At 36.7% G+C, this 13146-nt stretch overlaps 2 protein-coding genes across 2 annotated transcripts; one reads left to right on the top strand and one right to left on the bottom strand.

The window, feature by feature from the left end:
• The first annotated feature begins 2685 nt into the window (after window positions 1–2685).
• Window positions 2686–3395, top strand: LOC108085284 (uncharacterized). Its single transcript, XM_017181840.3, has 3 exons — window positions 2686–2865; window positions 2922–3043; window positions 3099–3395. Exons 1-3 carry the CDS (start codon window positions 2849–2851, stop codon window positions 3314–3316), a joined length of 357 nt encoding a protein of 118 aa, XP_017037329.3. The 5' UTR covers window positions 2686–2848; the 3' UTR covers window positions 3317–3395.
• Window positions 3396–12199: 8804 nt separating this feature from the next.
• Window positions 12200–13093, bottom strand: LOC138928389 (uncharacterized). Its single transcript, XM_070285459.1, has 2 exons — window positions 12776–13093; window positions 12200–12661 (listed from the first exon to the last, which is right to left on the bottom strand). Exons 1-2 carry the CDS (start codon window positions 13091–13093, stop codon window positions 12200–12202), a joined length of 780 nt encoding a protein of 259 aa, XP_070141560.1.
• Window positions 13094–13146: the final 53 nt, after the last annotated feature.

Below are 13146 nucleotides of genomic sequence, written 5' to 3'. Positions count from 1 at the left end.
CATATTTGTTTACAATTCAAATCAGTGGCAGCAGTGAAATGTGTTGCATATATGCATATACATATGTATTCGAATGAATAACAATCCATCTACTGAGATAGGAACAGGGCATATTGCAGTTGGTTGGAAGTTAAATAAAAAAAAAATACTTTCTCAAATTGACAAAATGAATTTAACTAGAAACGAAAAAACATTGGCGAAAATGCTTCCTAAAGAAAAAATATAACAAATATGAGGTGGAATGATTCCGAAAAGTTTTTCGCTCAGAGTATTTATCTATTTATTATCAGGCCTGTTCTAGTTTCAATTCGGAAGTGAAGTGGATAACATTTTCCGATTTCCCTTCAACATAAGCTAATTTCCTTTGTTGATTTAGGGACTTTTTGTTAAATTTCCCCTTGGTCCTTTTGCTCTATTTTGCCCGAGTTTTGTCAATAGGAGGCTTATTAGATTTTGGCCCGCTTTAGCGTCCAACCAAAGTAGGTTAATGGGATTCTAGCTTATTACATAATATTAAAGGTACAAGAATTCTTGACCGTAAAATGTTAATTTGAAATGTTTGGAATTTCAATCATCTGTTTTCGGCACAGTACTGGTAATGTTAGTTAAGAAGTATTGGGAAAACTCGTGCGGATATCAGCGGTTTTGCTTGTCCCAATTCAAAGATTTTCATGTTACAATTTTACAAAAATGTTTTTGCACATATTGGCGACTAACCAAATAAGGAGACGACAGTTATTAAGCATTTAGCGCAAAAATCAACACTTGAGAAACAATTCTACGATTTTGGACTTGCTAGATAGACAGTGAGTCACCATTAATTGCAATTGTAAAAAACTGAAAGCTCAAGTTGTAAGACTTGCAGATTTGTAGAATCCTACCGGGTAAACAAGGAACTGTTCTTTGTTCTTATCGAACAAATTGGACCTTACCTTGGGAATCCCCTAGTTTCTCATGTCACACAGGTTAATGCAGTTCATCCTTGCAACCGGGTTTTACCCATTGGGGGTGGCAAAGGACCATGATGTCACCATAGGAAGAAGCACATTCTCTAAAATACTACATGGAGTGATAGGATCATTGGAAAACTTGTGCTCTGGAAACATATCCACCCAGCAAACGTCAGTTCAGATTAATGAATCTAAGAATTACTTCTTGGAAGAGTTTTCTCTTCCTAATATAATTGCATGCGTAGATGGCACGCATGTTCAAATTGTAAAGCCAGTTCAAGAACCATCATTGTATTTAAATCGAAAAGGATACTTTAGCATTAATGCAATTATGGTAAGTCTGTACTATTATTACCTATTATTTAAATAAAATAGCAGTAATAATATGTAGATTCTCGCAATTGATGCTACACATCCCGGAGCAAGCCATGATTCTGCCATTTGTAACAACAGCAATACGAGAGAATTTTTCTATAGGTCGAGTCATTCGTTTGTACTAGCAGATTCCGGATATGCGTTAGAACCTTTTGTTTTGACTTCTTACCGTAGTCCACAAAATGAAAGTATGCAAACTCTCTGTAACGTAAAGCATGCAGAAGCTAGAAACATTGCAGAGAGGACTATTGGCCTACTAAAAAGTAGATTTAGATGTCTTCAAGGCACTTTGCCTTACGATCCAAAATTTATGTGCAAAATGATCAATTTGTTGCAATGCAGAAATGCCTGATATGGATCAGGAGTATTAGAAAATTAGAAAATGCAACTGAAGTTGGAGACAAAGTTGCACGAAGCTTGTTTAATCGTATTAATTATATAAACTAATTTTTGTTGTTTATTAAACTTAATTTTTATTGTCTCACTTTATTGCATTAAGGACCACATCTATTACTATTATTTCTTATTGAAACTTAAATATTTCTTATTATAATGGCTTTTAATGGCTTCCAATTTTTTTCCTTTCGATGATTAATATAGCCGAATTATGTTCTGCCATGATTTGATTCTGGGCTCGCATCGTCGCATTCAACTCGTCCAGGGAACAAGCCTCAGAGATCGGCAATTTTGGTTTCGATATCAGATAGGGTCACTGGGTTAAATGGAAATGAGCCAGCTTATTTTTGATAGGGAGGTCTTCCAGTCAGCCCAAGCCTTTAAGGTTAAATGATTGTGAGTTTCAATGTGAACTTCTCAAAAAACTGAAAAAAATCCTACCATATTCTATCCGCCTACGTCTTTTATTGGATGACCTCCAGCGTTCAGATCATTTTCCAGTTCCACCCATTTGGCATCCACCGCCACTCGGTCACCCTTTGTGTACCCTCTGGCATTATCTTCATTTCTTTCTATGAATAGGATGAAAATCTCATCCTGGTTTTTAATTTTTATGCTTTCTCCTAATAGAAATTGTTAATTAAATAAACTTTTGAGCGTCATTTTTACTTATAGTCTATTTACACCAGGCTGCGTTATTGCGTTAACTCAGTCGTAGTTTTTTTTACTAGTAGTTTTTAGTGGTGGGAAAAATTTGCGTCCAATTTGCGTCCAAGTTGCGTTCATATCTATAATAACAGATTTGTTCGATTTTCATATCGATTACAACACATTTGTTCGATATTCCACTCGATATTCGGATTATCGAAAAAGTTCCACCACCAAATCGAAAAAAAACTAAAAAAAAGTTACGATTCAAATTCAAATAATTCAATCTGAAATCAAAAATGTCCGAGAACAGATTTGTGTGGAGCAGTGCTTCCCTTGGGGCACTTCTGGAGGAGTGGCAGGAAAATGTGACTGGATTCCGTGGAGTTCGCAAGAACTCCCACATTTATAAAGAAATAGCAGAGAACCACAAAGAGTATGGACCAACCGCTAAAGAAATAAAAAATAAAATTCATAACATGACGAAAAAATACAGGTAAGAAAAAATATACCGCACTTTTATTGCAATATAAACCGTAATTAAATATTCAGAAGCGAGCTGACCAAGATGGGGTCATCGGGAGGAAGTCCCTCTCGATGGGAACATTTCCAAGCGGTGCAATATATATTGCAGGGAGAAAAAAAGATTGAGAGGTCTCCGATAGAGAGCACAGGTAATAAGATAATACCAAAATTCGCATTCATAATTTTTAATGCATTATTTTAAAGATTTTTCGACAATGACGGACGTTTTCAGCGATGAAAGCCAGATTCCAGCGCCATCGACTTGCTCTCGAAAGAGACGTTCCGACCAACTTAATGAGCTGTTAGAAGTGGAAAAGAAAAAACTGGCCGTCATGGAGAGGATGGTGGAGGACTCCAACAAATTTCAAGATGGCATACTAGCTATTTTTGAAAACAGAAAAAACAACACAACAAATAATTAAAAAATAAATACAAATTTTAAAATTAACAAACAAATTAATTAGTTTTTATTCAGTGAGAGAGTTTTCAGCTAAAAAATGGAGGCCCAACGCTCTCCTAATGCGTTCAGCACTTTCGTTTGTATTTCCTATCCAAGTATCTTGATCAGGTTGTTCCCTTTGCTGACCAGACTCCAATTGTCTTTGCCAGGTGTCAGGAACCACGCAGTTGTTGGTTATGCACATATTGTGCAGAACACAGCAGCAAGCTATTATCGGCGCTGTGTTTTTAATGTGGTTGTCCAAACCTTTTCCAATTCGTCGGAATCTTGCCTTAAGGTGCCCAAACGCATTCTCCACCACGCGCCTGACCTTGGACAGGTGATAGTTAAATGCTTTCTTTTCAGGAGCTGTATCAACCGAAAATGGATACGGTTTCATCACATTTTTGGAAAACCTAAATGCAGAGTCTCCTAAAATTAATATCGGTACTTGGACTCCATTAATACATTTAGCATTATCTTGTAAAATCCTTGATTCTACCAATTTCCGTTTTAAACTGGAACTCTCGAATATTTTCGAATCATGGCTTCGACCGCAGTTCCCCACACTTACATACGTGAATCTGTAACTATTTATGATGTTAATGCAGGAATTTCATTCTGCACAAAGGGAAAATAACTACCGAGCATCTACCAAAGCAAATAGCACTGTTGAGTACCAACCCTTGTAGTTTCTGTAGTCCACTGCATCCCCAGCTCTCGGCCGCACCTCGATATGACACCCATCTAGTTATAAATAAATAAATTAAATTATGAACGTATTTGTATTATTAAAGACTTCCCCATTGCTCCAAAACATTGTGGAAACCCAATGTCTTCAAAACCTTTAACGTTTTCCGTAACTTTTTCTTGGGTGAGAAAATCTGGTGGTAAATACTCTCCAGCAAATGTTTTTATAACCTCTCTGCAAAACTGCAATAAGGTCTGGCACACTATTGCTCTGGAGACGCCAAAAAGACTGGCTATAGTGCGGTATTCCGCAGAGGAACCCAAGGCGTATAATGCAATCGCAATTCGTTTCTCCAAAGGAATAGCCGGAAATTTGTATCTTGCTTGCAATGATTTGGAAGCCCTTGAACCAGCATGTTGAAAGTGCTTTTATTCACACGGAAACTTTCTTTAAAAAATTCGTCTGAATTTTTGGCAACATCCTTCTCCCAAAATGAGCCGAATCGTGGCTGTTTTAATTAGATACAATTATTAAATAATAGTGTTGTTTTTTAATGAGTTCGCTGATTGTCTTACAAGAGTCCAAACGCTGCGATAAGGACCTAACTTCTGGAGCTCCTCAAAAGTGGCTTGCGACATCCCCGCCAAATCTATTACCTTTATTGCGGCAACTTTATGTTGTTCTACAGCTGATATAATAATGCTTTCGTCTTCCATTTTTGGATTTTTTTTTGTTCCCAATAATTTCAAACAAGCTGTTAAAACCTATCGCAATAACGCAACTTTTGTAGTATAAACTAGCGTCCTGCGTTTATGCGTTAATTTCGATTTTGATAGGTAACTCAGATCGGTGTAAATATAGGTACTATTACATTGTTGAAATTTAATTGCGTGTGCAAGTCTGCTTGTTCTTAGGCAATGTTGTGAAATTTTGTACAGGTAGTGTTGTAAAAAGGAGCTCATAAAAGAGTTGCAGAAAGCTTGCAAAGGAAAAAAATACCCTTCACGTCACGCACAATTTGTACAATAATTTTAGAGATATTTGGAACAAAAACTATTTTTAAGCATAAGTTAATAACAGTACTTACACTGACGAGCAAAACTGTAACACGAGTTCAATACTTGAACTTCAAAGGTCTGTTTCTTCTGTTCTAATCTATGGATTCTAAAAATTCTAGTGTTGTTTTGTTGGTATGTGTATACACTACGAAGTCGTTCGATAAAGGGAGAAACATATGCTGGAGCCAACTGTAAAAAAAGTCAAATGTTACAGTTTTGCACCCAGGTTATTTTCGATTAAATATTTTTATTAATAATTTTTTAATAATGAGTCCACAGCCCCTTCGACTTTTTTAATTCTCCTATGCGATTTGGCATACTCTGGGTGTAGCGTAGCACAAATTCGGGGGGAATAGCGTACCAGACGTCCTTTGTCCTCTCCCACAGCTCCATCATTCCATTTGGAGGAACTGCATATTTTGCCAATTGCGATTTCACATGACTCCATAAGTTTTCTATTGGATTCATATCTGGAGATTGTGGTGGACACTTCATACACTGACATTTTTGTCTCGAAATCCAATTTCCAAATGGAAATCCACTGTCATATGGCTAACGCCGAATTTATCAGCCGTATTTCGAACAGATTCACCTGCTAACAGCAAATCAATAATTTTCTTTTTTTTCAGACTGTCCATAATAATTTCTTTTCAAATGTGACTTTAAAGCATCAAAGCTTAGTGAAACATATGTAAACAAATTAATTTCAACGGTAAAAGAAGCTTATAAACTAAAATATAAAGCTTTGGCACAATGGGTGCAAAACTGTAACATTTGACTTTTTTTACAGTTAGCTCCAGCATATGTTTCTCCCTTTATCGAACGACTTCGTAGTGTATACACATACCAACAAAACAAGACTAGAATTTTTAGAATCCATAGATTAGAACAGAAGATGCAGACCTTTGAAGTTCAAGCATTGAACTCGTGTTACAGTTTTGCTCGTCAGTGTATAATAATAGACCTATTAGTATCACGATTGTTTAAAATTAACATCAAACATATTCCGCGGCTTTTTTTTACGCTGACAACCCCCTCAAATGGTCCCTCTCAAATTCGACACAGCGGCGCCGGATTTGCAATAATGTTGAAGGTTAGAATCGAACCGATTTTAAGGTGCACCCACAAAATAATTATTTATAAATCAAGTATGTTAGTATTAGCTAGTTCAAATATGCAATAAGGTTCCTATAACCTTAAGGAATAAAATACAATTAACATTTGTAATTTACATAATCGTATTGAATTTTAAAAAATTTCATTTCTGATTTTGCGGATTTGAATCCGTTTTGCCTGCAAATTAACAGAGACTTAACAGAGGGAAATACGAATCCCTAAGAATTTTCCGGAAGTGGAAACTAGAACAGGCCTCATACATACATATATATTTTTAAGGGACTCTTTGGAATTAAATCTTCCTAGTCACTCATCATTACGAAAGTGGAATAGCATAAAAAAATTACAGCCGGGAGACAACGAGTGTCTGTACTCGCCTCTTAAAGATACTAATAAGGAAATGACTGAATCTGAAAAAGAATGCATACTAACTTGTGATGAATGATGATGCAATAAAAAAAATGTAACATACAATTTCTCTGTTGACGTTATTGATGGGTAAGGCATTTACTTGAACGCTCAAATAAAATTGGAAGCGACATTTGCGTTTTTGTTATATATATATATATATATATATATATTTTAGCAGACTCGACCCGCTTTGCTGGGCCCGAACTAATTATAGTTGACCCGGCACACACTGTTTTGTCATGTATATTATTTGTAGGAAACAATAAGGAAACAATGTGCATATTACAGAGTTGTCAGTAAAAAAATATTAAACCTTGAACAGAATATTTATTATTTTAAAGTATAAATTATTTCAAATTCCATTTAATTTAGCACTAATCGGATATTCATTCTGTCCTTGCCAAAATATCAATGGATATTGTAGTGCATCATATGAACGGTGAAGATCCGAATTCGTACTGATAGTATTGTCCCGCCGTGTAATTTTTATAGATCTTTTGTCAACTGGATCATAACAGCAACCTCAACAACAGTTGGAGCGTTGAATCTCCCAGCATATTCACCTAATGGTACTTTATCGGCTTTTATGACTATTTGATAGTTGTCATTTTGCATTCGTGGCGAAACTCTTTTTATTAATTGAATTAGTTGATTCTGATATTAAAAAACAATGTTCTAGTAACATCACTATCCATGCCCATAAAATAAATTTGAAGAAATTTCGGATTATCATCAGGCATTGGCATCAATGATCCAATTTTGTGGTACACCTGGCCATGTATTTTGTATGTAGTTTCAGAATTATGTCCATCGGATGCAAGATCACAAATTTTAGTGGCCCCAAATGACGTCATTTGGAAGCAAGAATTAAATTTGCGTATTTTACGCAAAAATAATTTTGAGTCATTTGAATTTCCAGCAAGAAGGGATAATAAAGGTTCTGGCGGAGCAGGTAGAGGTTGCAGCACGACTTTTCCTGCTGCGCAGCACATACCGGCAGTTTCATTCCGAAATTTAAACGCCTGACAATATTGACATACTTTGTCCATTCCACCGATAGCAATTTTTGAACGAATGATGTACGAACTAATGAGCGACTGTTCCGCTGCCTTTGTCGTTCTTGTGCTCGTACTATATCTATGTTTCGATCTCGAGCCGCCCTGATTCTCGTAATATTCTGCTGCAGACGTTCGCTACGCTGTTCCTGGGATTCTTGTACACGACCTTCTGCTGTCCTAATTCTTTGAGCTCTATTTCTTGTATTGACTTGTTCTGGAAACTGATGAGCTCTTTCGAAACGTCTGCGTCGTGCCACTCTGCTGCTTACGTTGTTGAGATTCGATCTTTTCGGTGGCATTTTACTGAAAATAATATCGTACCTTCTTAATGTATTGAAAATGAGAATTTAGAGACTCACCACTTATAAACGCAAAACAATAATTATGAATGATAAATGACAATAATAGAAAAGACAATCTGACGAAATGCGATTTATTGAAATAATTTCGTAAAGAATATGTAATACGTGAAGAACCACTCGACCAATTTTGTGCAAATTCATCAACAAAATAGCCCGAGCAAAGCATAAAGATTTGGTTAAATAAGCACACTAAATTTCATGAGAATCGGTAAAGCCGTTTCGGCGGAGTGCATAAAAAAAGAAGATTCCTCCTTGTCCTGCCTAAACTGCCATGATGAAAAAGATCTAAGCTATCCTATCTCTCAAGTTGAACCAAACTGCATATTGCCTGCAAATTTGATAGAAATCTGTTAAGCGGTTTAGGAGTCTATAGCGAACAAACATAGTGACAGGAGATTTTTATATATTAAGATATATGTATATATATATTAATTAATTATATTAAACTATTTTGTGCTTGAAAAGACTTATTTATAAGAATATTAACATTGCTGAAAATATTGGGTTCAAAGTAAGAGGCGTCGTGTACGATTAAAGAGGCAAAAATAGAAAATGTACCTCATCACTTGATGTCACTAATAAAAAGCCTTAAAGTAAAGTATCTTCAATAATAAAAAATATTATATGTTTTATGGCATTCCGCATCTTTCCAAATCTTAAAGAAATAATTTACTAAAAGCCAATCTTGAAAACCCCTGACGGACTTGTTGATTTTGATGTGATACGAGAGGTATAGGAATTAAAACAGGAATCAATAACGAGAATTACTAAATTATGCGGGTATGTTTGGCAACCCAGACACTCTGTCAGACTGGTGCAGCGGCAATTAAGGCTTGCAGCCAAAACAAGCAACTCCATCGAAATAGTTTCAAAGTGGCAGTCCTGCTACTGCTGCATTTGTCCAAAGAGTTAATGAGTACTTTGATTGCTTAAATAGGAGAGTTTTAACTGACAAAAACGCCTTGAAATGAGCACTTCAAATTGATAATGTTGTTTGAAATAAACTGAAGGAAATGCAGCAATACCTAACGAACGTGAAACTAATGAAGGTATGTTTGGACTCGTCATAGATCTATTTAAGGACCACACGGATCACTTTGTCTATTCAACTAGTCGAGTTAACCAGGATCCGCTTGAAAATATATTTGCGTGCGTTCGTGAAAAAGGTGGTAACTGTAGAAACCCTTCAGTTAATGAATTTCTCTTATTATTATTATTATTTATTTGAAGATTTCTTCCTAACGCTACAAGTACAAGATACTTATAAGTTAATGCGCTAGTCACACAGGACAAGTTCCTTATCAGATCACATCAATATGTTATACAATTTTTAGTTATTCTTATACTAATATTAAAAACTACGGTCGCTTTGTTTTATTTTATGTCACATTTTGTTCTTGAAAGTGTGCAATAAGTTTTGCCTTAAACTGCGCGGCACTGCTAATATTTCTTAGATAGCTTGGTAATTGGTTCCATAATCTTATAGCATAGATAAAGTACTGTCGTTCAGAAAGCAGGGAACTGTGCCTTATTTGTATAATAATATTTGACCTTCGTGAAGTGGAGAATCTAAGTGTTTCATACAAATAAATTGGTAATTTGGAAAAAATTATTTTTTGTAAGTAAACTAGCACTCTCATTTTTATCCAATCTGCCAAGTGGAGTTCAAATATATTGTATGATAGTCTAGTTACGTGATCAAATCGTCGCAAATTAAATACGAATCTTGTAATGCTATTGAAGGCCATTTTAAGTTTGTGCTGACTGTTTGAGTCGCAATTAGCAAATAATTCGATCCCATAGAATAATGTTGGGATCAGGCAAGCTTTCGCAAGCAACATTCTTACATTTAGGGGTAGAAAGTTTCTAACCAAATAAAGCGATCTTAGCAATCCATACGTTTTCCCAACCGCGGTGTTAATGTGATCACTCCAGTTTAGCGTATTATTAAAAATAAAACCCAAATTGGTCGCTCTTTCTACGTATTCAATAGGGCTGTCATTGAAAAGTAAGGGCCCAATGTTAAGACTGAGTTTCTTTTTATAAATAATTATGCACTTGGATTTTGACGGATTCAGTCCTAGTCCGTTTTCTTTTGCCCAGTTGCTTATTTTGACCAGTTCATTATTACATATGTCTACACACTCATTTATTCTATGTAGGGGACGGCTCACATACATTTGGACGTCATCTGCATACATATGGACATCACAACTTGACAACATGGAGGGAAGATCATTTACATAAAGGGTGAACAAAAGCGGACCAAGTACAGAACCTTGCGGCACACCGCGTTTTGTAAACGCAAAAGAAGGCGACACATTTGACACTACGACAGATTGACGACGGTTTTGTAAATATGATGTCATTAGTTTGGCAGCAGTTTTTGAGAAGTTGAACTGATTTACTAATTTTGCACATAGGACATTATGATTAACGGTGTCAAAGGCTTTACAATAGTCAAGTAGTACAAGAAGCGTCACATTGGAGTTGTCAGCATATTCTCGTATATCATTTGCTATTTTTAAAATTGCCGAGGTGCAGCTGCGGTGTTTCCTAAATCCTGATTGGTTATTATTCAGTAAAGCGTTATCATGGATGAACGAGTTAATTTGAGATGCCATTATATTCTCAAAGGCCTTTGATAGGTACGGGAGAATAGAAATGGGCCTATATTCTTTGTTTGCCTTTGGAACAGGGATAATTTTCGCGATTTTCCAACGGTCTGGAAACGTGGAAGTTGTAAAGGCCGTGTTGAATATATATGTTATGTATATTAGGATTTTTGGTAACAATACTTTTATAAATTTAGGATTCATGTCGTCAAGTCCAACTGCGTCTGATTTGATTTTAAGAATATTGACGAGCACTTCACACTGATTGACACAAACAAATCTAAATCTACTATCACAGAGGTTTCGAGGTACTGATCTCAGGTACATATTGTTTTCGCAGATTTCAGGTACATTGCATTTCGACAGACTTATGTTTAATTCCTCTATGTCAACAACCAGTTCCGGCGCTGCTGGTTTCCTGCCTATTCCTAATGACTTTATTTCTTTCCAAGTGCGTGAGGTGGATGCTGTTGTTTGGAATCTACTGCTGTAAAAGTTAGTCTTTGCAGAGTCAATTAGTTTGGTCACCGTCTTTCTCAGTAATTTAAATCGTCCATAATGTTCTGGCGTCCTATACCTTTTCCACTTTTGGTATGCGTCATTTCGGGATTTTATTGCTAGCTTAATGTCATTATTTAACCAAGATTTGACGGAATGTTTAATCACTTTTGTTTTGACCGGAACAAAGTTTTCGTATAAATAGCTGATGTTGTTTTGAAACTGTACAAGTTGCTGGTCTACTGTTGGAGATACGAAAATATTATTCCAGTTGCACTTATCAAATTCAGTCATAAGCAAGCCATAGTCAAGGTTCTTAAAGTCTCTAAATACTATCGATTCGTCATTGTATTGGAGGTCAAAGTTGTAGGTCAAATATATAAGGTCATGTTTTGAGAACGAAGGCACGATGAGTTGGTCAAACAGATATACTTTTTTAACGTCAGAAACAAAGAAGACATCTGACAAAGAGCTGCAAGTTCTGCTGAAATGTGTTGGAAATACAGAGTTTATCAAGTGCATGCCTATAAATTCAAATTCATTTTTAAGATGCGTTTCCCTCAGCATGTTGCTATTCAGATCTCCAGCTACTATAATGTCTGCATAATTAAGCGATATATCTCCTAGCAAACTAATTATTTCATTATAAGTTATATCACATCGTGGGCGGTAAATGCATCCAATAAGGATTTTACTTGATGCAAATTTATTGCTTATCTCTAGGAAAATATACTCTATCTGACTATTATCCGGATGCTTACATACGAACTTTGTCTTTAATTTTTTAGACACAAAAATTGCTATATAAAATTTTAAGGCCCGATCTCTGCTTTGCAAGTATGCGCAGCAAGGTATGGCTATGGGATACATCTACACTGCCTTCCATTTCAAGTATATAAGAAAAATTACCTGTTGCACAGATATTATGCATAAATTAAGGCATTTGAAACATACTGAAAAGGACATAAAGAAAACATAGCGACCTACATTAATTTTAAATCTAATAAATATTATAGTTATGTGTAAACATAGGAGATACAAAATTGAGTGAAGCTTCTTAATCTCGAAATGTGCTCTTATCGGCGCCGCCAGCATCGTTGATCAGCTCAGAAAGCTCATGTGAGCTTTGCACATATCGAGGTTCCCCTCCGTCGCTCAGCTTCACGTACACCACACCACGCCGTGTAAAAACACCTGTTAGCTGGTTGTGCTTTTTGCATCGCATGGCCTCTTTGAATATATCGTAGTTGGGTTTTGTCAGCTGCTCATTTAGATATATTAGAGCTGGCGACTCAAACCCGATCAGCTGCAGGCTTAGTTGTTTTTTATTATTTCGCCGGTATGCCCCTATTGCTCGCAGTAGCTCCGCCTTGGCGAGCACATGCTCGAATTTTATAATTATGACCGGGTCTACAAATGTTTGACCCGATCGACGTGGCCGTGTGCGGAAAATGGTCCTTACAGGAGGGGGCGGGGTTAAGTTCAGCGAGAAGCACAGCTTGTGGTTTTCGCCCTCGACCTGTGGGACACCATGCCAACGCAAATTGGTTGCGACCGCAGCTTCCTCTTCTGCGTTGCATTTGGCTGCCAGCCTTGCGTCCAAGTCTACGACTTGCTGCTTCAACTATCCTACTAGGCCACTGGCAGAGTCCTTTGCTGACAATTGGCTCCCCAATTCCTGGACCCTTTGCTGCAGCTCGTCTACCTTCTTTACCTCATTCTCAAGTTGAGTGACTCTTTGAGTGAGGTTGGATATCTCTGCTGCCATCGCCTGGAACTTCTCCTGAAGGTTGCGGAGAACGCGTGCCTCACTTTCCCGCAGCTCCTTGGAAAGGATATCCTTCTGCTCATCAAACCTCGCATTGATGAGTTGAAGCATTTGAGTCGATGTGGCATCGGGCGCTTTCAACTCCGTGTTGGAACGCTCTCGCAGTCTCTTAGCAGCAGACATGTTGTTGTTGTTTTGTAGATTGAGTGTTTTTGTTGAATTGAGTGATATTATAG

The sequence above is a fragment of the Drosophila kikkawai genome, chromosome 3L (genome assembly GCF_030179895.1).
Source record: "Drosophila kikkawai strain 14028-0561.14 chromosome 3L, DkikHiC1v2, whole genome shotgun sequence".
Lineage (NCBI taxonomy): Eukaryota > Metazoa > Arthropoda > Insecta > Diptera > Drosophilidae > Drosophila > Drosophila kikkawai.
Note: the sequence above shows the minus strand (reverse complement) of the source record. Positions and strands in the feature narration are given on the sequence as shown.